The 25,240-nt window shown below is 36.3% G+C and overlaps 1 protein-coding gene across 1 annotated transcript in view; it reads right to left on the reverse strand.

Annotated features, from left to right (window-relative positions):
* LOC134537288 (whirlin-like) overlaps positions 1-25,240 on the reverse strand; it is a 205,320-nt gene that overhangs the window by 147,871 nt on the left and 32,209 nt on the right. Inside the window, exon 2 of the mRNA XM_063377563.1 lies at positions 22,862-22,992. Coding sequence (XP_063233633.1) covers positions 22,862-22,992 — 131 coding nt within the window. The remainder of the gene's footprint in view (positions 1-22,861; positions 22,993-25,240) is intronic.

The following is a 25,240-nucleotide window of genomic DNA, read 5'->3' on the forward strand; positions in this document are numbered from 1 at the left end:
CCTAAACTTAACATCAGTTACAATAGACACCTTATAGTGATTTAAAATCTCTGATAAACCAAGTTCAAGCTAGTTAACACCTTCCTTGTTACGCGACGTGCTCAAGTGTTCGGGGGACGGGTACCCTTAAAACGTTCAACGCGAGTCTCTACCATTTGAATTTCATCATAAGTTTCAATTATTTACTTCACGTGTCCATATCATAAAGTTGTTAAATGTAGCTGGGGAAAAACAGACCTCCGACGTAAAATAACACTCTCAGGCTTGACGTAATTATTTCTGCCACCGATCTCTTGCAGCATAACCCCGTTGCACAAGGGGAATCACAAGGGAAGTCACTCACGTATCGGCTCGTCGTCTCCGTTGGATTAGCGAATCCTCGCTAAACCCCACTGGTCCTCAGGCCAGTCGGTGCTGACGGCTATACTAGCCGGAAGGAGCCTCGTTCCGCCGCGATAGTCCCGCGACTATCTTCTTGACTTACAGCATCACGCAATTAAAAAAAAAAAAAGTAGACTATGTCCATCTGGAAGTGTTACTTTATGACGGCGAAAAAACGTTTTGAAATACGTTCCGTAGTTTTCGTCATAATTTATATTTGTATTTATATAATTTATACACACACACAAATGCACACACACTTCATACTCACATAGTATCTTCATAATATTGTAGAATAAATTGCAATTGTTAATTAACGTTCATAAATTATTATAGCCTCACGTGATTGGTAGTTTTATAAATATTTTGCAACAGTTTATTTTTCAAAGTTGCCGTGCCGATATTGTTTACCTACCATTTCTAAGATAGGCCTATATGTTGATTATTTATTTGTAATTTGGATGGTAGATTAAATTAGGCCTTTAAAATAACTTAACCTTAAAAAACATAAGTGCCATTGGAGCGTTATTATAAATGCTCAATATTATCTTTGAAAGATTTGTGCAATGAAAGTGCATGACTTGATGTAAGCTTTTGGACATAAGCCTTTGCTAAGCACATGTATGTCTGTAGACATAACTAAACTACAAAAAACCCAAAAGACAAAACACAAATTAAGCAAAAAATTGCTGTTGTCAACATGATATAAACACCACATAATATTCCATAACAGGAATATGGTCAACAAACAAAGAAAAACAAAGAAAAATGGACAAACAGAACAAAAAAAATCACAAATGTTGACAGCACAAAAATATTGAACCCAAAAAAAAATTCAGCACAACAGTTGAAACGAGACAAAAACACGACAAAATGAAAAGACGAAACAAATACAATAGTTTTCCAAAACAGAAACAAGCGACGTTTCGGGAACTGCTATCTGCTCCCGTCCTCAGGCAGAGACGCACATGGTACGAAAACACAGGTGCTCAATGTCAATAGTAAATACATGTAGAGGTCTTATACGCAACAATACAGATCATAATACAAATTTATATATAACTCCGTCCTTGAACTGAACCCTGTGTGTGGGGGGGGGGGGGGGGGGTGACTTCCAGACAGAAATGCATGCACAGTTACCCGAACAGAGTTACGTTCCGTGGAATACGGACAATAAAAGGAACCTAAAAATACCCGGAGGAAGAAGAGGAAAAGACGTCTTCGAAGGGATTCAAATCGACTCGTCCCGGTCCTCGTACTGTGGCTTCGTGGTTTGCTGCCGACGTCATGCAGCAGTCTTCGATCTTCGCGTTCCAAGCGGAGGAAATTCGATGGACAGGATTGGAGATAAATTCCTCGTGTGGATAGTGACGACCCAATTGGTAGGGGTAGGCATTTTTCGCGAAAAATTCTGAACGTCTATTAGACTGCAACAAGGTATACGCACGCCCAGCGGTTTCTTCCTTGTGATTGGCGGCTGCCTGCGATAGAAGCCATTGCCTTATTCGACCAGGCCACTCAGAATGATTTTCCTTCCGCACTGAATTATTTTGATTGGTCTTGTAAAACTTTACGTGTACCTGAATGAAACTTACCCAATCACGAAACACAGATGATGCTATAGGGTTTTAACTTTCAGCTAGACTCGGAATTTTTTCGCAAAATATGCATGCCCCTACCAATTGGTCTTGAAAAAAAATGAAGCAGGGATAAAAATAGAGTGAAGCGAATAAAATAATCTCTTAGTCAATCACGTTCGATACGCGTGACGTCAGTACAATATTTTTTTTTGTTTTATTAACGTAACAGAAATATTAATTTAAAATTAAAGATATTTTTTTTAATTTGCATATTAACAAGAAAAAATGTATCACTAGAAAATAGTGTTCGAAGTAACACTGGGTTTAAATTATTACCCGGGAATTTATGCTGTGTGTTTTCCCAGTACTTCGAATAGTTGAAGTTATTTGTAAACCGTACCCTGAATAGCCTTACAGTATTAACTGCAAACATAAGAATGATAGAACAGAATAAAGATAAATTGTTAAATATTCGATTATCTTTTCCGTGGTTTTAAAAAAATATATAAAATTATGCGCCAACTTTCGTAAAAAAAAACTTAGTGTTATCCTGAAAATCGTATTTCATATTTGCAAAAATAACCATATCTTTGAATAAATTTACACAATGTAAAAAAATTACAATATCTTTCTTGTAGTATTACAAACTATTTCTTGGCAACTGGTTTCCAAAGGAATAGTTTGTAAAAGTACAGAATATATATATATATATATATATATATAATTTTTATGCCAAAATTTGCAGGCACGATATAATTTCCAAAAATATAAATTTTTTAAATGTTGGTTAGACTTCGTATATTCGTCAAGGGTTTTTTTACAATAATAATAATTTATCTGTGAAATCTTTGGAATGAGTTCACGCACAGTGATTTTATTTGTATTAAAATTAATGTTGAATTAAAAGATATATTTCTCTCAGACATAAAGATAACAAAAATCTTGTTAAGTACATAGAAATATTGGTGTGTTTGTGGTGACAAGTAAAATTATTTTGTACGAAACTATTTATTTTTATTTCTTGCGCGGATAGAAACAGCTTGTTCCGAATAATGCGCACCGTGACCTTCGAGCTATTATGATTACACCGAGAGATTATTTGCGATAAAATTGAGTTTAAAATCAAACATTAAGCTATAAAATATTGAAATTAAAACTTTCTTGTACATTTTTTTAAGGTGAACAGATCTATCATCATTATATTCCAAATATTTTTACAATGATAGTGGTTTTGGTGTTTTTTTTTGTAAATAATTCCATTTTATTGCCTCGCGAGAAGGCAGGATAAACACGATGCATTCACGAGGTGAAGAAGCGCAGTGATAGCACTCTACCGACATTAGGGAGGATCTGGGGTTTGAATACCAGTTTGGACAGCCTTATTTAGATGTTCCGCGTTTTCCGAACTTCTTTCCCAACATCCCCAACTTTTGTTACAGCTTTTTTTTTACGCGTCTAATGACATCGCTGTCATTCAGTGTACAGACACCACACCGTTAGAGATTTATCGTAAGTACACACGTAGATGTCACCACGAAGATGATTTAACAAGTATCTACATCGCCGAGCAATGTTAACATTTGTTAAAACTGATTGTGGAACGCTTCTATGAAATATTTCACTGTGCGTTCTTCGAATGGTTCTTGGTTTGGGGAATATTTATTCAAGATGTTATTTTTGACATGCGACATTGCTGGTTACATTTTTTGTCATAAAGAACCTTCAACAAAGGAAAAAAATACGAATACAAAAAAAATTTAACATGTAAACAATCATTAAAAAAGGCTAAAATCTGCCGATGTAAAAAAAAATTAAAACATAGCACAGAAAATTTCATGGAAGGAATTGGTCAAAAAAAATATTACAGCACAGAGGGACACAGTGGGTTAGCAAAGAAGAGACAGTAACAAAAAGGACAGTCGATAAGGACAAAAAACGACCTTTGACAAAACAGCTTTGAACTGCATGGACTGACTGGGATAAATAGGTACGTGGATTCATTACGCGATAAGCTATAATTCATATACCTATACATTTTCCTTGCTCCTGCTATTGACTCGCAGCTTACTGGAAGTTTCCAGACCAACGAAAGACCCTCAACCAAAAAAGTACCGAATCTCAAGTCACCTTGTTGAGACTTTTCACAAGTCAGTGATCAATGAGCATTAGCTGAGGACTTACAAAGTGCATCCCAGAGGTCATTAAATTCATGAATTTTTCCTGTCACTGTTTATATGCAGAAACGGGCTCTAATTCCCTTACCTTTCAAAGGCTGATTTCAAAATAAGATTGCAGGCTTTCGCAGCTACCGTCTAATAAACTATATTGGCTTTAGAGGTTGTGTCACGTCGCAGTGGTGGACTGTACACAGAATTATTTTTGTACTCCTAAAAAAAGATTCATTCTGAATACAGTTGCCAAGAAATAGTTTGTAATACTACAAAAAAAAACTGTACAACACACTGCTATTGCTATGGAAATTATTTTGAACATTTCTTGTCGCGCTTAGGAAAATTGGCGCATAATTTTAATTTTTGATTATTTATTATACAACAATACATTTATAAACCGTAAAAAATAATCTAGAATATTAAACAATTAGACATGTATGTAGTATTGTGCTTATTGATGTTTCCAGTAAATACTGTAATGCTATTAAGGGAACGGTTAGAAAATAAGTTTAACTCATGTAGGTACTGGGACAACACAAAGCATAAAAGCCCAGGTAAGAATCCGAACCAAGTATTACTGCGAACATTTTCTTTAAGCCATACATTTGATTTCATGCAAATATACAAATTTACAAATATATGTAGTGGCACAAGATTATTTCCGTTCAATTTACAATTTATTTATTTATTATTATTTTAAGGCGGCAATGTCCTTGCACTCTGCATTGCAGCAGGCATCTTCAGTGTTTGGAAATCAACTGATGACCCTAAAGAAGTCCGTTGATATGCAGAGCGAAACGTCGGTATACTGTTCCACTTGAATTAGACTCAACCTCTAAATCCATGATATTTAATTTCAACAGAGTTCAAGCAGGCTTGGATGGACTGCAGTCTGTTTGCCTTGAAACACAGTAGCAAATAAGCGTACATTTGCAGGCTCAACGCGGTGCCATGAGGGATGTCATACCTGTCGCCATGGCAACAGCACGTGGGCGGAGCTCGGCGCAATCCTGCTTTAGGCCCCGCCCTTCAGTCGGGAATAGCCTAAAGTTCACTGGGATGAAAGCTACAACCACAACCCGAACAGTTCAGAAATTTAACGAAGTAAAAGTTTAGGTTACGTCCGGTTAGTGTAATAAATAATAGTTCTTTATTTTTTTTTCCTGGCGGGTAGGTTCGGTTAGGTTAGGTAATCGTTACGAAAATAAATGGTTGGCTAGGTTAAAATATTCTACGACCGTAGATCACGAGCGATCGGGAAACTTCGAAGAACTTCGGAACTGTTCGGGTGTGGCTCTCATCCCTTCAGTTGGCAGAGTCAAGCTTCACGGAAACTATGAACAATTAAAAATCGAAATATTGCTATCAGAATTTTGTTTTCTTTCCTTTTAAGTGTTCGTAAAAAAACTCTTTTTGTAATGTAAATACAGCAATGCATCATAAAACCATGTTGTGTACAGATAATAATCACAATTGCACGTGGCAAGCTCGCTAGAGACATAAATTGTCTACGTCCACTCGAACACACTTGGCGGTGACGTTGCTCAAGTATCGCAAGTATTGCTCTACGTGGATGCACGTGGCTCTCTCTGATTACTGTAGAGGCCTGAGTGATACGTGTTGGTGCAGGCGTTTGATGAACTACACATCCTTCACCCATCTCCATTCGCAGTAAGATATTGCAATGCAAGGCATTTCCAATCCGTCGAATTTTCTCCGTCAATTTCGGCAAGAGGAACAAACATTTACGTGACCTATTTTGCTCCAATGTACGTAATGTATAAGCCCTGTGAGTGGTGGACACACCTCGTGAGCCATTCTGTATATGTTCGTGCGATAATAAAAACAGCTGTAATGTTATTTTGACACCGTTTCACTTGTCATAAATGAAGCAGTTAGTAATACCCCTGTCACAAATTGATAAAAGTATGTACTTATAAAAAAATATTATGTCCAGTACGCAACAATAGAATCCAGGTACGAGTAGATGGTATATATAATGGTAGACATGACATAAATTGCATAAGGCTTTTGTAATTTTATTAACATTAACTGATAAGTCTGTTAACACTTAATTGTGAGGAGTATTTTTTGCAGTTCTTATCCATTTGGAATGGCATTTACTCAGTTGGCTTGCTGATGCGTAGAAAATGTTTGTGCGGTCATTGTGGACAAACCTAGTGTGTTCGCCGGCGTGGTCGTCGTTGTGTTTCTATGACATCTGTTCTGGTTCATCGTTGGGTCTAACTATCTTTTTTGTCTTCAGCTGATTTAGGTTTTTTCTTAGGGTTTATTGACGTGACATCTAATAAATCGATGAACGCCGGCTGCACGAACGAAAAAGGATGACTCATTGTCCAGTTACGCACATTGTCCCGTTACGCTTGGTCCCCTTACGCTCATTGTACGCTTGCGCCGTATCTATCTCTTTTCCACTCGATTGGAACAACCATCGATTTGACTTCTTCGAGGCACATTAAACTTGAAACACTCCCATTCGTTTCCTTCTTTTCATATCATCGTCCTATCCTTAACAGAATAACACAGATTGGAAGAAGTTAAATAGCAAACATGCATAAAAGTTACAGTTAAAATAATCTCTTCGTTAAAGTAATAAACATATTTTAATTAATGAGTGCAAATAAAAGTAAATTTATCAATTAAATTGTAGATTTCATTTCACTCCTTCTTTGTATCCATACAAAATAGTGATAATTCAATAAAAATGATTCAATTTTATTCATAAAAGTATGCAATTATTTCATCAATGTTTTGTTATGACGTTGTCACGTTAAACTATCGTCCGTAAACCGACTTTACAGACAACCAATTTTTTTTTTACAGTTTTTATATCTTACTTTGAATTCATACATTTTTTCGATGACAAACAGTGCAAAACTGCAATGGCGTATGTCCAAATAAGTGTATTAAATTGCAGATGACTGCTTGTGTGTATCAACAACCGTGTACATGAATTAGTTTGTCCAGTACAATGTGCTGTACAGACCAGCGGAGGAATCTGGAGCTGTGGAAGCTTCTGGAAGTCGAGGAGCCCCGTGACCCGGGCATGCAACTTGCTGAACGTCGAATTGGGCGTGCGGTCTGCTGGTGACATCGGCCAGCGAAGCCAAGCCGAGGGGACCTGACCCCAGGCTGTCGCAGGGTGTAGAAGCATCGTGCATGCTGTCGCTTGTAAGGCTGGTGAAGGCCTGAGTAGTAAGGAGGACGAAAGGTAATAGTGAACGAGTAGCCTGCAAACCTGCTGCTGGAGTTCCTTCTTTGGACCACATCATTTCCCCTTAAATTCGGCTAACGGTATTTCGCTCGGTACTCGAACCACACGACGGTCCTCCTTCGAGGAAACCTGGGTCACAAGTGCAGCTGGGCACAACAACAAATATATATATATATATATATTGGTTGTCTGTAAAGTCTGTTTACGGACGATAGTTTAACGTGACAACGTCATAACAAAACATTGCTGAAATGATTGCATACTTTTATGAATAAAATTGAATCATTTTTATTTTAATAATAAAAGAATAAATACTTGAAATTATACTAGTAATCAGATTTTTAAAATGCAAGAATAATTAATCTTTATTGCCGAAATTGTTGTTGTAATTAGCAATGAAAACCACATTAACTTTTCATTTAAATGTAATTATGAACAAGTTTTCATATAAATAGACTATAATCAAATATCTAACAACCTATTATTACTGCACTCGCCCACATATGCTACTTTTTTAATAATAAAAGAATAAATAAAGCGTAACGGGAAAATGTGCGTAACGGGACACAGCGTAACGGAACAATGTGCGTAACGGGACACTTTTTCGTGCGTGCAGCCGGCGTTCATCTATTTATTAGACGTTGTCACGTCAAAAAAACATTTATTATCACTTTAAAAGAACTTCCGATAGTAGATTTCAAATATGTATTGAAGTTTTTTTGTTTTTGTTTCACAAGAAAAAACTTGCACGAAAACTCTTGCTACGAGCTCAGCCAAACTCAACAACCGAAGAATCACTTGCGGCAAACATTTGTTAAAACGATTGAAAACTCGGCCTGTGCTGGTTCTACCAATCCGGGAATGATTTATAACGAGCAATTATTTAAATTTCAATATTGGATTTTTTTTACTGTTATTCACGAGCTCAAGGGCGGACCGTATACGGCCTGCTTGAGCAACCTTCGTGTTTGTGCGGAATCCAGAGCGAACAAGGGGGCAAAAAATTAAACAGAACTGGGTCGGAAATAATTTGCAGTTAACCTTATTTGCTATTCATTATTTCGAAAAATAATTTTAAAAAATTATAACAGGACTGAATTAATTGGGAAATTATTTTACAGTTCGTTTTTAATAACATACAATAAAAAATAACAAAGCAAATTAACAAACGAAAATAATTTTTTTATTTGTATCCGACGTACAATTAACAATACCTTTTGGAAAATATAAAATTACATCATTTGCTTTAAAAGTGTTGTTTTTATACAATTCCTGGATTATGTACATTTGTAATGATAAAATACATTTAAAAGTGTGTCGTTATTTCAGGGCGAGAAAAAAAAACAAATTTCGCAGAGCAGGCGGAAAAAAAATAGAAGGAAACTTACTCGCTAAAAAAAATTAATCTAGTTTCAAGCTGACACGATAGTAAATATGTCAGACTAAAATATGAATGACGAAAAATATTTTATTCGCGACAGATAATATGTACATGCACATCTACTCATTGAATAAAATTATAGAAGCCCTTTTTTCTAAATAACTAAATAATTTAGATAGTCTGAAGAAGTCTGGGTACGTGATAAACGTCACAGCAGATTTTTCCATTAGTCATGCGATGTAAAGCATATATCAGTAAATTGATGAATGTACTTTGAATATTTTGTTACATGTCACGGATGGAAGAAATCCAGTTTGGTCTAGCTGAAAGCTTTGCTTGACAAGTCTGCAAAAGTTTGAGTCACGTTAAGTAGTGCACATGTAACTAAGAAGTAGGTTGAAGTCAAAATGGTACCTCTTCTACGGCAATAACATGCCCAATGTAACCAAATTTTAATAATGAAATTACTCACTATGTTATCCTTATCGCATATTTATAATGAAGAAAGAAATTTCACGAATTGCTTACTCTTTAAAATTGGGAAAATTTTTGGAAACTTTTAATACAATATGTTATCAAAATAAGGATGTATAGTTCAGATGGACATTACTCTTTAAAAGTTATCAGCTGTTCTTTCAGAAAATCGAAAAGAAGAAAAATTAATTTTAGGGCCAGAGCTAGTGTGCTCGTGTTTGTGAACCAGTGCTAACCAAATAACTGAAAACTAATGCAAGATAATAGAGAACGTTTGAAAGTAAACCTGTATTAAGGAAATATTTTTAGCGAAAGCATAGTTAATAGGTCCACACACGCTATTTTAAATAAATTTTCCTTGGGAAAGAAAACAAATATTAATAGTTAATCCTTGAACTATATGAACAAAATAGCTTAGAAGTAAATGTTATATATTAGCTGACAAAATTTATGTCGATGTAGTGGGTTTGTCACCTTACTGAGATTGTTATATCTCTTAACTATGCGTATGTTTCAAAGAAGTAATAATTCTTTATTTATGGATGTCTTTTCTTTATTATTTTCCTTCTATAATTTTGTATTTTGCCAGTGATTTTAACTTAATCAATAACATAAGTATCGTTATAAGTTAATAAATAATTGTATCTCTTAAAAATGTGTTTTAATAATTTTTAAAACATTTTTAAATCAATTTAAGTTTCAATCCTAAAGTGAATTATTGAGAGCATGAAGTCATGAATTAATTAATTTTGAATTTATCGTTTGTCTGTAGCCTTTGTCGTTAAATATTATTTTGTGAATTTCATTCATACATAAACAAATAATTTTTTTTCCCCAAGATGAAAATGTCAAGTTTCTAGTGTTTCTGTAAAGATATATTTGATTGATTAGTGTATGTTATTCTAAAAATCAAGAGTTTAACGACAAAATTTGCATACAAACGTTAAAACAATTTGATAAGTCCATCCATGTAGTACTACTTGTGACACTGTAGCATGTCTCTGCCTCTAGAGCTAGAAAAAAAACGAGTATTTTCTGTTATCTCCTTCATCTGCTTAAAGTAAACATTTCATTTTATCTTCAGACAAAAAAATTTTCTCTACGGATTCCGAGTCGCCTTTATCTCATTGTGCTTACCGTCTAACATAGTTCATGCTGCGTTTGAATCTGGGGTAACCAATAACTTTTGTCACGAGATTGAACACTTTATTTAAGAGAACCCATTCCTCCCTGGCATAGCTCATGATGGGCTCTTTTCCTTCTCTTACTCTTATATCTTAGCTACCCCTCTTTGAATTCGATCTTACGTTCTGGCGACGTCTGGTTTGCAATTATGATATGTTTCAGTAGTAATTTCGTCCCCTTTTTTCATTAACTGTCCTCTACGCTTTTTTTTCTCTTCTCTTGACTACAAAGCAAAGTCGTTTCTTCATTGTAATCTTCTTGATTCTAGATTGAAATCCTTTGAATAAAGCACATTGCTTGCCTTTCTCCGTCTCGTTTATAGTCAGTTGCTCCATCACAAAATATATGTCCGTCCACCTAAGCAGCACTCTTGGTAATTAGGATAACAAAATTAAACTGTCACATGGAGTGTATTAAAATTTAGGGGTGGAGGAAGGTAACGACATCAGAAAGCGCAATTTTCTCAACGAAAATTTTCCCACTTTTTGTACGAAAGCACAATTTTTCCGGGCGTAATTTTCTTGCATCAATCGTTTAAACACATTAGTGATATTGTTTTCATTAATTCCTTCAACATAACTCTGAGCTTTTTTTTACATTTAACATTTGACATCTGTTGATTTTGGCTTGTTTCGTGTGTGGGAGTTGCTTGTCTTCTGGGTCGTAGCCGCGTCCAAGGCGAACATGTCGCCGATGTTTCGGGCGACGCTGCAGTCGCCATCATCAGGGAGCACTTACCTACTGAGGTTATTGCAAGATATCTTGCCCTTATCATATTCTCGCCCGAGAGCTGAGTGTTGATCGATTGGCTGCAGCCGTGGGCCAATCATGTTTTTAAGTCTTCGTTATTTACATTCGATGGTGTTATGCAGTAAGGGCCCTATCAACAAAATGTAATTTATTCAGGAGAACAGAAAAACTTCCTCAAAAATCATAATTTCATGATAAAAATCTCAAAATATTTCATTATGAAATTTAATTTTATTGTATTTTTATAAGACATGACATATTCCACACACAATTACTAATGTCAAAAAAATAATAGAAACAAACTATATAATGTCGATAAAGCCCTTACTGCTTGCAAGATTACCTTGAATAGTTGATAGTGACCCAAATATTTTTTTACATGGCTCTTTCTGCACGAAAGGTTTTTTTAACTTTGTTAAAATTTTATGAATTACCCCACTGTATTTTCTAAAAAATTAAGAACAATAACATTTAGAATATTGGAAATTTTAAGAACAGGCACTTAAATTTACATCAACATTCCTTTATCAATGAAACAATGTTCTTTTAATTAAATAGATTAAAAACATTCACATTTGCATAATTAAACTATCATCTGTTTTACAATATTGAATCACTCAAGAAACATACAATTATTATGAACATTTCAACTGAAACAAATTTCAGGCTAATACACATAAGTATACATTGACTTAACATCTTACAATACAAAAAAAAATTAATTACAATTACTCATCAGAATCTTCCTCATCGGTCTCTGGTAGACAGTCTCTTACAGAATCTTTCCAGGGTATCTTCTGGTACTCATCCCAGCACCGCTGCGGTATAATGTTGCGTTCACACAATTGCCACAAATCCTTATATTTCTCAGCTGAAATTGGACGTCTGGCCTTGTGAAGTTGCTTTAGCTCACAGTATTCTTCTTGTCGTCGTCTTCCTCTTCCTTTATGGGGGCCAATGGTCACAGTTTGAGATTCGCTGCCTTCTTTGAATGAATATTTGATGTCAACTGTTTCAAACTTCATAAATTTCACTTGACGTATCTCCTGAAACTTTATCTTGTCTCCTGATGTATGTTCTTTCCTTTGTGTGGGGAAAAACTTCTTTTCAATTGGTTTCCAATCTTTGAAGTCTGAGTACTTCATGACATACACAGTGTATGGTCCATGTGATGTTCTAGCATTTTCTATCCATGTAGGCCATTCGGATGGAGCCCATAACACTTTGTGTTTTAGGCTGCGTTCTATTACACCGTGAACTGAATCTACAGGTATATATGTGTGTCCTGGGAGAAGGTAATTTATTGTTATGCTTGTGAGTGTAGGTGCATTTTGCAAAGTATAAGCTATCATACTCAATATAACATGATTCTTGTTTTGCCCCGGACAACTGTCACAGTAGAGTGACAGTGTGTTCACACTTTTTTCCAAGTCGACTTTGTTTATGTACATGTGGAGCATATATGCTATTTCATTGCAACCTCGGTTGCCATCGCTTTCCCCCCACACATAGCAATAAACCTTTCTGGTATAGTTTTCATACACAGTAAAGTTGTATACAGAATACTTTCTACTGTAATATAGAAACATGTTGTCACCATGTGGTGTGTTTAACACCTTTTGCAAGTCAAAACTAGCACATAAAAATCCTTTAGTGCCACTTAATTTCTGATCGTTCGTAAAATGCACTTTTGTTGCCTCTTTTTCTTTAATGTGGTCTTCAAACTTTTCAGTAGAAATACAACCGTGTTCCAAACGTCCTTGTTCTTCTGCCAAACATACAACACATTTGTCCGTTTTCGGAATGTGTATTCCAATGTTGTAGAATTCCTTCCAAACATTCTTGAACACCCCAGCTTTAGCAAAATGGATCATTTTTTCCTGACAGTCTTTCTTATAAAGCCTATACACATTTTCTAGGCTCTTGTACTCAATTGGTATGTAGGTTTTTGTGGAAGAACTACGACAGTAGTGTGATGGCACTGCTGGCAATTTCTGGATGAATGTGTGTATGACTTTTGTAATAGTAGTAGGTGTTTTGTTTGCAGGTTATTTCTTGCCCCGTTCATTTGGTTTAGCTCTGCTTATGCCAGTCTTGTTTTCCCATGTATAGCGCACAGTTTTTGCAGAGATGTTCAATATTTTCACGAAAAATTTCAAACAAATATTTATTCGTTTTCCCTTAGATGGGAAAGAATAACACCTTGTTTCCCTTTGCTTTGATTTGTCAGAAGTCCATCTCCTTTTATTTTGTACCTGAGCTGCACAAGACAGTATCCAATCCCTTTGCTTACTCCTGTCGCGAAGACTCCAATACTGTTGAAATAACTGTTGTCTCTCATCTTCGGTAAAGCTTTCTGAACATTTATTGGGACATTTTCCTTTATAACAGGGATTGGGTTGCATGTTTTTTCCACTCACAAACAATCCTTTGTCATTCGCATAGGGCTCACCACTGTTTCGTTGCCTTTTTCGTCTCTCACGTCCCCTTTCTTCTTTACTTTGCCTTTTTCTGCCAATAGCTATTTCACTTTCCATGTCATTGTGATTACTAGCATTTCCATCAGAATCTGATGCATTGTCTCCATTTTGTGCGCCTATAGAATCACTGATGTTGCCTTCGTTATCTAATGTTCCATTCTCATTTGCAACCACAGTGTCACCACGCTCACTACCAAACGTACACATTTCATCGACACGTTCGTTCAATACCAATTCACTATTACATACTTTTCCAGTGATATTGTCACTTGGCATGTTACTTGCAAAATAATTTTCGGCTGTGGCATTTGTATTTTCGGACACACTATAAACATTAGTATCATGGTATTCATCTTTTCTGTCCGTTACTGTCACAAACCCATCAAATATTATCTCGGCATTATCTATATCGTTGCTGGTAAGTACCACTGAATATTGTACCACATTAACGTCAACATTTCGGTTGTCTCTATTTAAAACAGAACCCTCACCTTCAAAAACACGATTGCTAATTGGCACATTTGCAAGACTTTCTTAACCTCTAAACCAGGCTTGGAGGTATCATCACACACTGACTGTACAATATTACCTGTGTTACTTATCGAATTATTTTCATCTTCTTGATTTAACACAAGATTAACTATTAAGCGACCTCTACTAAAGTCGGACATTTCTGCAACAACACAATTTCATTTACAGCAAATGACAGCAAACAATTTATGTATACAAGCCATTCAAAGTCATAGAATAAGATAAAGAAATGGGCTGTGTTAAACAACTTCTACAGAACTAATATAAATAATGAATCTTTATTTATAAAACGGAATATACCTCCTAAACAAACTTTGACAGTGCCCTCAACAAAGGTGATAAGGCCTTTACTGCACGATAGACAAAATAAAACTGTGTTGATAGTGCCCTTTAAATTTTCCATATCTCTTACGTTATTGAGGCTATGATAACGCCCTTACTGTCAATCTATTCAGCTTGGAAAATCCTGAAAAATGATAACAAAATGTCAAAACCGAAAATTTGGTTGATAAGGCCCTTACTGCATAACACCATCGATATGCAGAGACCGGCAAAATTCGCGGATTCATTTCGTGATAGGCTGAAATTCAAACATGTGTGCAATTATGCTGGTTCTGCTATTGGCTCGCAGTTTAAACTGGAGCTCTCTGGGGGCAATGAGGGACCATCGACCAAAGAATCGTCCAATCACAAGCTACCCAGTGGAGACGCCTTTACAAGTTAGCACCCAATGAACACGCGTGTTGACTTGAGAAATGCAGAGGATAATTGAGGCTATCCTAGAGGTCATTGAATCCGCGAACTTTGCCGGTCTTCTAATAATATGATTTCGGCAGGTCCGACGACCCGACGTGCCCCGCAGAAGACATGTCGGACGGGCGCGAGCACACTGTGTCTGGGCCCCCGGCGCCGGAGAACCGGGAGATAACGATTACTGCAGAGCCAATCAGCGCTCCAAGAGCGAGTGTTATGGTCCCCCAAGAGACGTGATGGCGGCCTATATTCGCGCCGTCTGCTCTGCTTGCCGTCCGGCGACTGACAGACGCCTGTTCGTCCAACCCGACGAACGCTCTTCAAGCACAGCGTATTGTAGCAGTTTTTTTTACGGCCGGTTTACTACTTTGCGATAAACGTCAAGGTTTTATTATCACATAATAAAATAAAAGGGAAAAGATAGGAACCAAAATACGCCATATTCATTTCAACAGGTTTTTTTTTTTTTAGGCCATTACAATTTTTCAATATTTCAACAGTAGAAATTCGCCTTCGTTAGCAAAGTCTGCAATGATAAACTGACTGCAGTTCAGAAATCCATACTAAACGCCAATAAATTAACAGGGAAAACTACGCAGAGGCCAGTCACTAGCAACTTCAGGCATTCCATTAAATTGTAGACTGTGCTTAACTAATTCCAATCGGTTATTAAAATATAGAGCTTCACGTCGCGTCCGTTGCGTCAGATTAATTTTAATCTACGACCATCTGGTCGGTATCTACGTGATTTATATACTTTCTATAATACCTTGGCGGTATCCAGGGCCGCAGCAAGGATTCTGTGAAGTAGCGACTCCAACACAATCACTATGTAATATTATGTAAAAATTTTGAAGAATCAAATGTTAAAAGAAAATTGTTTGTAACACTAAAATTTCAGGGAAATCGCCGTTTGCGCATATAGATATTTAGATGGCGATGTTTCGTTAGAAAAGAAAACTGAACATTTCGTATTTTAGTTTTTTATTAAATTCTTTTTAATACTTTGTTCTTGAGTAAACTGTTTCATGGTTTTGTTAAAACAAGTCATAAATAGGTAATGTTTTTGACGTGACAACGTCTAATAAATCGATGAACGCCTACTGCACGCACGAAAAAGTGTCCCGTTACACTGTGTCCCGTTACGCTCATTGTACGCTTGCGCAGCATCTATCTATCTTCCACTCGATTGGAACAACCATCGATTTGACTTTTTCGAGGCACATTAAACGTGAAACACTCCCATTCGTTTCCTACTTTTCCTATCATCGTCCTATCCTTAACAGAATAACACAGACTGGAAGAAGTTAAATAGCAAACATGTATAAAAGTTATAGTTAAAATAATATCTTCGTTAAAGTAATAAACATATTTGAAATAATGAGTGCTAATAAAAGTAAATTTATCAATTAAATTGTAGATTTTATTTCACCCCTTCTTTGTATCCATACAAAATAGTGATAATTCAATAAAAATGATTCAATTTTATTCATAAAAGTATGTAATCATTTCATTAATGTTTTGTTATGACGTTTTCACGTTAAACTATCGTCCGTAAACCGACTTTACAGACAAACAATTTTTTTCTTTCTTTTAGATTATGGAAGGGATGGGTCGCGACTCAGGCACCTCCTCCCTGGCTAACTGCCTGAGGTATTGTTACCTTCAGCAGAAATATGTGTAACAATGCGACCTGTAACCCCCTATTCACCTGTTATATTTATGTGCGAAAATTCCATGTGCCCTATCACAAGAGTAAAAAGAAACATACACGCTTTTTTTTTAAGTCCAGGCTATTGATATAATTGGATGTGATAATTTAGGCCTACAGAGGAAATCTTTTGTTCCAAGATAGTTAACAATCCACCATTATTTTAGGGTGAACCCCGGACTATATGTGTTACAGTATGTGTTTTCTCGTCGGTTGAGTAAAGCGAACTAGCTTCTTTCACAGATTTGAACCAAAAAAAAGTCGAAAAATTGTTATGCCGAAACAGTTGAAGCATTCAATCTGCTTTGTTTATTTCAATATTAACTAATGTCCGGCATGGGTTGCAATGCCTCATTAAATTTTTTTTTGTAATTTTTTTGAAGTATATACACATATACAAGTATTTCTCTATCCCTCTCTCTAAATATTTATATTTCTATCTACATCTGTATAGGTATATATACCTCTAACTCTATATCTCTATATCGCCCACTATCTCTATCTTCTCTCAATAATTATATCTCTATATATGTCTTTATATATATATGTATATCTATAAAGCTCTTTTTTTCTCTATCTCATCCTCTTTACCTCGCTTTCTTTCCCCCTCTCTGTCCCTATCTTACTCTATATATCTACCTATTCAAATACTTCTCTATGTCTATATCTATATTTATATCTCTGTATCACTATATATTTTCTATCACTCTAGGTCTGTATCACTCCATATATATACATATATATCACTCTATCGCTATATCTCTCTATCTCTCATTTATATTTTATTTAATACAATTATGTCAACCGTGCGCATTCATACAACGAAAGCACACGAACTGCCGTTAAACTTTTTGAAATACACACATTTGTTGAAACGATTTGTTCTCCACCTATTGTAAAATGGTTGCTTGCACTAACTCAGTAACCTTCGTTCACATGCGCGTAACAACTCACCAAAGTTTCATCGCAATCGTATGAATGGTACAGGAACTCATACGGAACAAACAAACAAACATCCACACACACACACGCACATATATATATATATTTGTACTAGCTGCCCGACCCGGCTTCGCACGGCTATACTAATGGAAAAAAATTAAGCCACATCTCCCATTTACAGTAATGGTAAAAAAAAATTCAGTGAAAATTTATTACAATGCTGTATAATGTACCGGAGAGAAAATGAATAGCACCGATGGTTTCCCGACTCGTGCACGCAACGTATAACTGATGTACCCATACTTCGCTACGGCAGTCTACAGGCAGATCACTCTTGCGCCGTTCATTATACATGCCCCTCCTTGTGGGTACGCCACTGCCGCGCGATGCCCGTTGCCATGGAGACGCAGAAGGCATGAACAATGCAAAATCCTGTTCTCATGCAGACAAAGTACCCACTGTTGCCTGGTTTTACCACCCATGGGATCTAATTTTCGGAAAATGTCATCCTGCGTAATATAAGGAACATTACTGTGAAGTTTCAAGTCTGTAAAATATATATAATTGAAAAAAAGGGCAATTTTTGATATTTAAAGTACCCGCAATATTTCAACGGTGATGAGTACTGCACAAACAATGAAATAGTCGTTGCCATAGAGACGAATGAAGCATCAACAAAGCCGCAGCCGTTGCCATGGTGATTTCCTTCCAAAAACTGGAAATTTTTAATATATTACGCCCCCGAAACTCCCCTTGGGAACGTATTTCCGCAGAATCCGTTCTTAGTGAGCGTCTACATCACAAAATGAGTAACTATGCTAAATTTCAAGTCAATCGGGTGTATAGTTTTAGAGATCTCGTGATGAGTGAGTCAGTGAGTGGTATTTCGCTTATATATATATATATCTCTTTGGGGTATAATTAATCAAAATCCTTTCTTAGCGGATGCCTACGTCATAACATCTACCTGCATGCCAATTTTCAGTCCGATCCGTCCAGTGGTTTGGGCTGTGCGTTGATAGATCACTATGTCAGTCAGTCAGTCACCTTTGAGTTATATATATTATGTATTGTATGCATATATACACCTTTATACAGCTACGATTTGTTTTTCTATCCAATTGTTAACCAGTTGGCTTCAATAGACACCCACTCCGTAGACTAATAACTCCATGGATACGACCCGCGCGCCACCCTTGTTATTCGGACCATAGAAAAAAGGAACTGTCATAAAATATTTAATTGTTAATTATCCGATACGACTCGCGCACCACCTATTGTATGTTATATCACCTAGACAGTAATCTTCCTCGTGTTTCAAAGGTCAAGTGTGCAAAGTTTCGTTGTAATTGGAATGATGTTTTAGGAACGCATAAGGGACAGACAAACAAAGATTAATTTTTGTATATACAGATTAAATATTTTCACAATCATCTATATTTCCTACAGATTTGTTTTGCATAAGAGAGTAAACACGCCTAAGGATCTGCAGACTCTATGGCTAAAAATCTTCTGTTACAAGCTAATTGTACAGACCCCTCTAAAAATCAATGAAATGTGTTATGATTCCATTAATGAACTATTTGTAAGAGATAATAATATTGGCAAATATTTTTGGTTATACTTTTGTATATTAATATTTATGTTTGTTTTCTGGGTCTGCTACGCCTGGAGACTTTTTTTTTAGTGTAGCAGCCAGCCATAGCATTTTATGGCAAATTAAATTTTTTTAACTTTAGACGTTCTTCTGTGATTATACGCCATACTAGAAAGATGTAACAAAGTCTTGTCAAGATAAATAATTGGTGTTAGCTAGTTATCTTAACCCTCCATCGCATTAATGATGGTTTATTGAAACTACTAAGTATGAGAAACCGAAGAAACATGGCAATTCCTTACGGAATTGTACTTACGAGTACTATAGTGATAAAAGTACACAATAAATTTTAACAGACTCCTACAATGCACATCCTATTGTTGAGAACTTAAGTGAAGACAAGGAAATGATATCATATTGTAATTTAAACTTTATTTGAGTACTTCTGAAATTTAAATTTGTTTGCGTTTTCAAACAATCATTGGTGATATTCAGAGTGGATTATTTAGTTAAAACTGAACACATAATAAGTCAAATCACTCTTGACCTCAGAGGTTTTGTTGATTAAGCCCTCCTGTTCTCTGACCAACTAACTAGCCAATTCAAACGTACTAAATAAATAAACTAAATCGTGTGCTAAATATTTATGCATTACATAAAACCCGTAACTAATTAAAACTGAGTGAAATCTATCATACTTGTTTTATTCAAGTACATTTTAAAAACTCTTGTAAATGAAACGTGACATCCATCAAATTAGCAAGATACAGACTGGTGCAGTCTAGAGTAACTATGTTAATTGTCGTTACAAGGTTAACGGATATTGTAATAAAGTTTTCATGTATGTCTGCTTATTGAATACTAGTTGTTGTGTATGTTCTCATGCTCGTGATTATTTTTGATAAACACATAACTGGTTGTCATTGCTTTTACCAACAAGATAAAAAAAATTACACTACCATTTGTTTCAACACACCGTTGTTATCATTTATTTTGAAATCCTCAATAATTATTTATTTTACTCACTTGTTACGTCTATTACTGACGCATAGTGAATTAACTAATGTTTATGCAAATCTAGATGCATATGGTCTGTATAGATATTACAGTACCGCCAAAAGTTGGCACTTATTTACATAGACACATGTGTTTTCACTCATAATTTGGCACCTACACACTATAATAAAGTAAATGTGTTGTGTGTTTATAAAATCAAAATACGTGTGATTTAAAGCACACAGTAAAACACATTGTTAAAGCACACAAAGCGTGTTGAACCCTATCAATCAGTCAAATGTTCCCACGATAAATCATAACTCTCTGACCATTATCAATGCTCAGCGAGTTTATGGTCTTCGATTTTGATGCCTAGTCAATTCCGAGCCCCAACTATAATCTGGGCTACTGCCGACTAAAAGCTTTCCCTTGCGGAACCTTGGCAACGATGAACAGTAGGTTCTTCGACCCACTCCCCCCCCCCCCTCCTTCTCCTTATCCAACGTCCTGCTCGAACCCCGCGGTTGTAACAACAACGTGTCAGGAACATGCGCATGTGCGGTTCCCTGTGTCACGTCACGCGACCGAGCCGCGGCTCTGCTGTCACGGCATATCGATTGCCCGCGGTTTGCGACCGCAAGGAAGTCTTTAGCGTTCCAGGCCGCACCAGTGATACACGATATTCCCTTCCGACATCACGAAGCACAGTACTTTGGAGGCTATACCACACACTCGGCATAACACGTTACATTTGACATCTCTTATCTACTTTATTCTGTCTGGCGAAAAAAATCGTTTATAACTTTATTCAAAAAAAATGTCATTTAGAAAATATTTACCAAAATATTCTTTTAAACAAAAGAATTATAATGTCTGTACATTTTTTTTCCCAACGTGTTACTGTTAAACATGCAAAATTTATGTTTTCCCTCCATGTTTTAAGACCAGGGTAGGTACTTGCCTATCCCGATAAAGATTTCATGTTATATATCTTACGGCGATACAATGTAAAGCGTGCTCGGTTATACTTGAAGTATTACAAAAGGTGTTTTCGTCAACTATTTTCTAATAGTAAATAACTTTTTTGTGTTCCCCCAGACAGATACACAACCAAGAATTTTTGTTTCAGAGAAGAACCACGAATTAAAAGATTCAAAAAAAGAAAATGTTACATGTTTTTAAATTAGTAAAATTTCGAGTTAAACATGTTTGTGGTTTTAATGGATACAGATAGGAACTGAAGATGACATAGATTCAACAGTATTTGATCCACCACAATTTTCTAACCTTTAGTATTTGAAATTTGTCCTTGTTAAACCATAGCACATTATTATATAGAGCGGATTCAGTTTATATTACGTGGCTGCTTTAAAACGTTTTCCTTAAGAAATCGTTGGAGTTTCATATTGAAAATTGAATTTGAAAATGTAAGTATTAAAAATGACTGAAACTTTAATAATAAAGACAATTATCACGATTTTATAGTCTCAAAAAACTCCTTGATGTGAGCTCTCTTCCTCAACCACTACAAACTATCAATATTATACAATAAATAATAATTATAGCATAAAAGCTATTTATTAGTTTGGTTTGGTTTGATGTACCAGCCAATAGCTAAAGGCCATTAAATGAATTACAGAAATATTAAACATATAAAAAATACAGTATCCTAATAAACACTCAATTACATAAAAACACTGTTAATACAAACTTACAATTTAAAATATACATACAATGAAAATACACATGACAACACAATACACGGACATAAATGTGAAAAAGTTCACACGAAAAATATTTAACAAATTAAAGCATTCCCAGAAATTATAAGGTCACAAATATAATTTTAATTTTTACAACAAAAACCAAATAAATTAATTGATCATAAAAATTTTAAACAATCTTTATATTTAAATTTTAACAGCCTTTCCCAAAATGATGACAAGAATACAGATATGTTTTTAAGTTTAATGACAAAAACAAGTTGAAACCAATACTGTGATTTTTGTTTCCTGTTCCTACCGTCAAATGTATGGCTGCTGTGCCTGAGATAAGCTTACTTAGTAAATATTAATGCATTACACAAGCCTACAAAATAAATATTCATTACTATATTACCAAGCAACGGAACAACATATCACGAAATCAACATGTAACTAGTTATCATATTAAGAAAAAAAAACTTACCGTTATGTTTATTTCCTGTACTAAAAACTAACAATATTTGTCATTCTTCGTGTACACAGTAAAGCTAATCCTGTCAGGCTGTGGGAAACGTCTTCGTGATTACATAGTAACTGGGTATAGCCGTTAATTTTTGTTCAACTGATTGTCGCGCCATTTTGGCTAGCCATCCAAAACATTGGCTTGAGTAAAGAGTTTGGAATGTGGAAACAGTTTTAAACGACGGACGTGTTAAACGACGGAGATTCTAATTCATACTTACTGAACATTATCAGATGTCATCAATGTTTTGGGCGGAACAAGATGGCGAGGTTGAAAAGTGACTTCAACCTTGCCGCACCAGGCCGTCTCCTGACAATTCCTTACTTCGTGAATCCAGTGTAAACTAAAGAAGGGATTTCCACAGCAAACATTCTCACACGCTATTAACTAAACTGTCCACATGCGGATCGTGCTGAACAAACATGCAAGCAGGACTGGGAGGCGGGGGAAACACGGCTGTGGACTGACCTTGAGAGCCTCTTCGTGCGAGATGCCGGAGAAAGGGGTGCCGTTCACCTCCAAGATGGTGTCCCCGGGACGCAGACCCACCCGCTCCGCGATGCTGCCCTCCTCCACCCGCGAGATGTACACCCCGACCCCTGCAACAGAGAGCAGCCGCTGCACTGCCGGGGAGGGGTGCACCCGAATCACCGCTACCCCACTACTTGGTGCCAGAGATGTGCCGGGATTCCGCACATCGCACCTCTCACGTGTTCCAGAACGCGTTCTCACACACTACTTAGAATTGGTGAATAGCGAAAAAATGTTCTGGGTGCAGGGGAGGGGTGCACCAGTATCACCGCTTCCCCACTACTTGGTGTCAGAGCTGTGCCGGAATGCCACACATCGCACCTCTCACGTGTTCCAGAACGCGTTCTCACACACTACTTAGAACTAGTGAATAGCGAAAAAATGTTCTGAGTGCAGGGGAGGGGTGCACCCGAATCACCGCTACCCCACTACTTGTTTTCGGAGCTGTGACGGAATTCCGCATATCGCACCTCTCACGTGTTCCAGAACGCGTTCTCACACACTTCTAAGAACTGGTGAATAGCGAAAAAATGTTCTGTGTGCAGGGGAGGGGTGCACCAGAATCACCGCTACCCCACTACTTGGTGGCGGAGCTGTGCCGGAATGCCGCACATCGCACCTCTCACGTGTTCCAGAACGCGTTCTTACACACTACTTAGAACTGGTGAATAGCGAAAAAATGTTCTGTGTGCAGGGGAGGGGTGTCTCAATATCACCGCTTGCCCACTACTTGGTGCCAGAGCTGTGCCGGAATGCCGCATATCGCACCTCTCACGTGTTCCAGAACGCGTTCTTAAACACTACTAAGAATTGGTGAGTACCGAAAAATGTTCTGAGTGCAGGGGAGGGGTGCACCAGAATCACCACTACCCCACTACTTGGTGCCACAGCTGTGCCGGAATGCCGCATATCGCACCTCTCACGTGTTACAGAACGCGTTCTCACACACTACTAAGAATTGGTGAGTACCGAAAAATGTTCTGTGTGCAGGGGAGGGGTGCACCCGAATCACCGCTACCCCACTACTTGGTGCCAGAGCTGTGCCGGAATGCCGCATATTGCACCTCTCACGTGTTCCAGAACGCGTTCTCATGCACACGTGAATAGCGAAAAAAAAATTCTGGAGTAAACAAAAGCCCGACTGCTTCCGGGATTATTGTGCTGAAATATTAACAGTTTTATTTATTTTTAAAATTGGTTTTCATTGCTTCAAAAGAAGGTAACTAACTATATGTTTGTGTTAACTTTCCAATGTATGCACCCCTACGCAAAACAAAATGTGTAAATCAACTGGAAATTATGCATGCTTTGCAATTTCACATGTTTGAGTCAATGTTGAGTACAAATATTCTACTTTTAAAAGAGCCATTATAACACACTACTTACCATACTATAAACACGTTATTAGTATAAAAGCAATAGATACACATGAAGAACAATTATTATAGATGTAGCTCTAGATTTTGGTAAAATTATATGTGATATAATGCAAGTAACCTACCGAAAGGTTCACCACTGTTGTGTGTGTATGTATGTGTATATATGTGTGTGTGTGTGTATATATATATATATATATATATATATATATATATATATATATATATATATATTCGATTTTTATAGTCCGGTCACAGTTTGAATGCATTAATTTTTTTTTTGCTTTCCTTTCGTTTTTGCTTGCCAAACGAGGACAATTTAAAAAATAACAATCAGATTAAACTTCCGAACTTGAGTTCTAATTAATCATGTAGTATTCGGTTTCTCTTCGCAGAGTAACGCATGAACATGACCAGTGCTCACAGTGAATTTGTGAAATAAGTGTGTGTGTGTGTGTGTGTTTGTGTGTGTGAGGGGGGGATTTGCCACTCCTTACGCTTACTACGAAATTTATAAAACAGTACAGAAATTATATGATAGTTGAAGGATCAATAAATGATCAAAGGTGTCAGAAAAAATTGGTAGTTCTCACTTAAAGTTTATTTTTAGTCACCTTATTTTAAACATTACAGCTCTGAGCAGCCATACCTTCCAAAAATTGGTTATATTTGTTGTATTAACTTAAATTTCCACTTAAAGGTTGTCATATGCTTCCAAAATACAATGCTCAAGGTTTTTTTTCTTCACTATTCTCTTTTGTTAAATAATATTAACAGTATAAATACGAGAATCACATTTGTAGTAATCACAAGAAATTACTGTAAATACCCGAGAATTTGAAACGCCAAGCAATTTTTATGTTATTTTTTATATTTTTTAAATTAAAAATTATTTTGATAAGTTTATTTGTGTTAAAATTTCCTGGTAATTACAAATAAT

Source organism: Bacillus rossius, chromosome 12 (assembly GCF_032445375.1).
Source record: "Bacillus rossius redtenbacheri isolate Brsri chromosome 12, Brsri_v3, whole genome shotgun sequence".
Taxonomy (NCBI): domain Eukaryota; kingdom Metazoa; phylum Arthropoda; class Insecta; order Phasmatodea; family Bacillidae; genus Bacillus; species Bacillus rossius.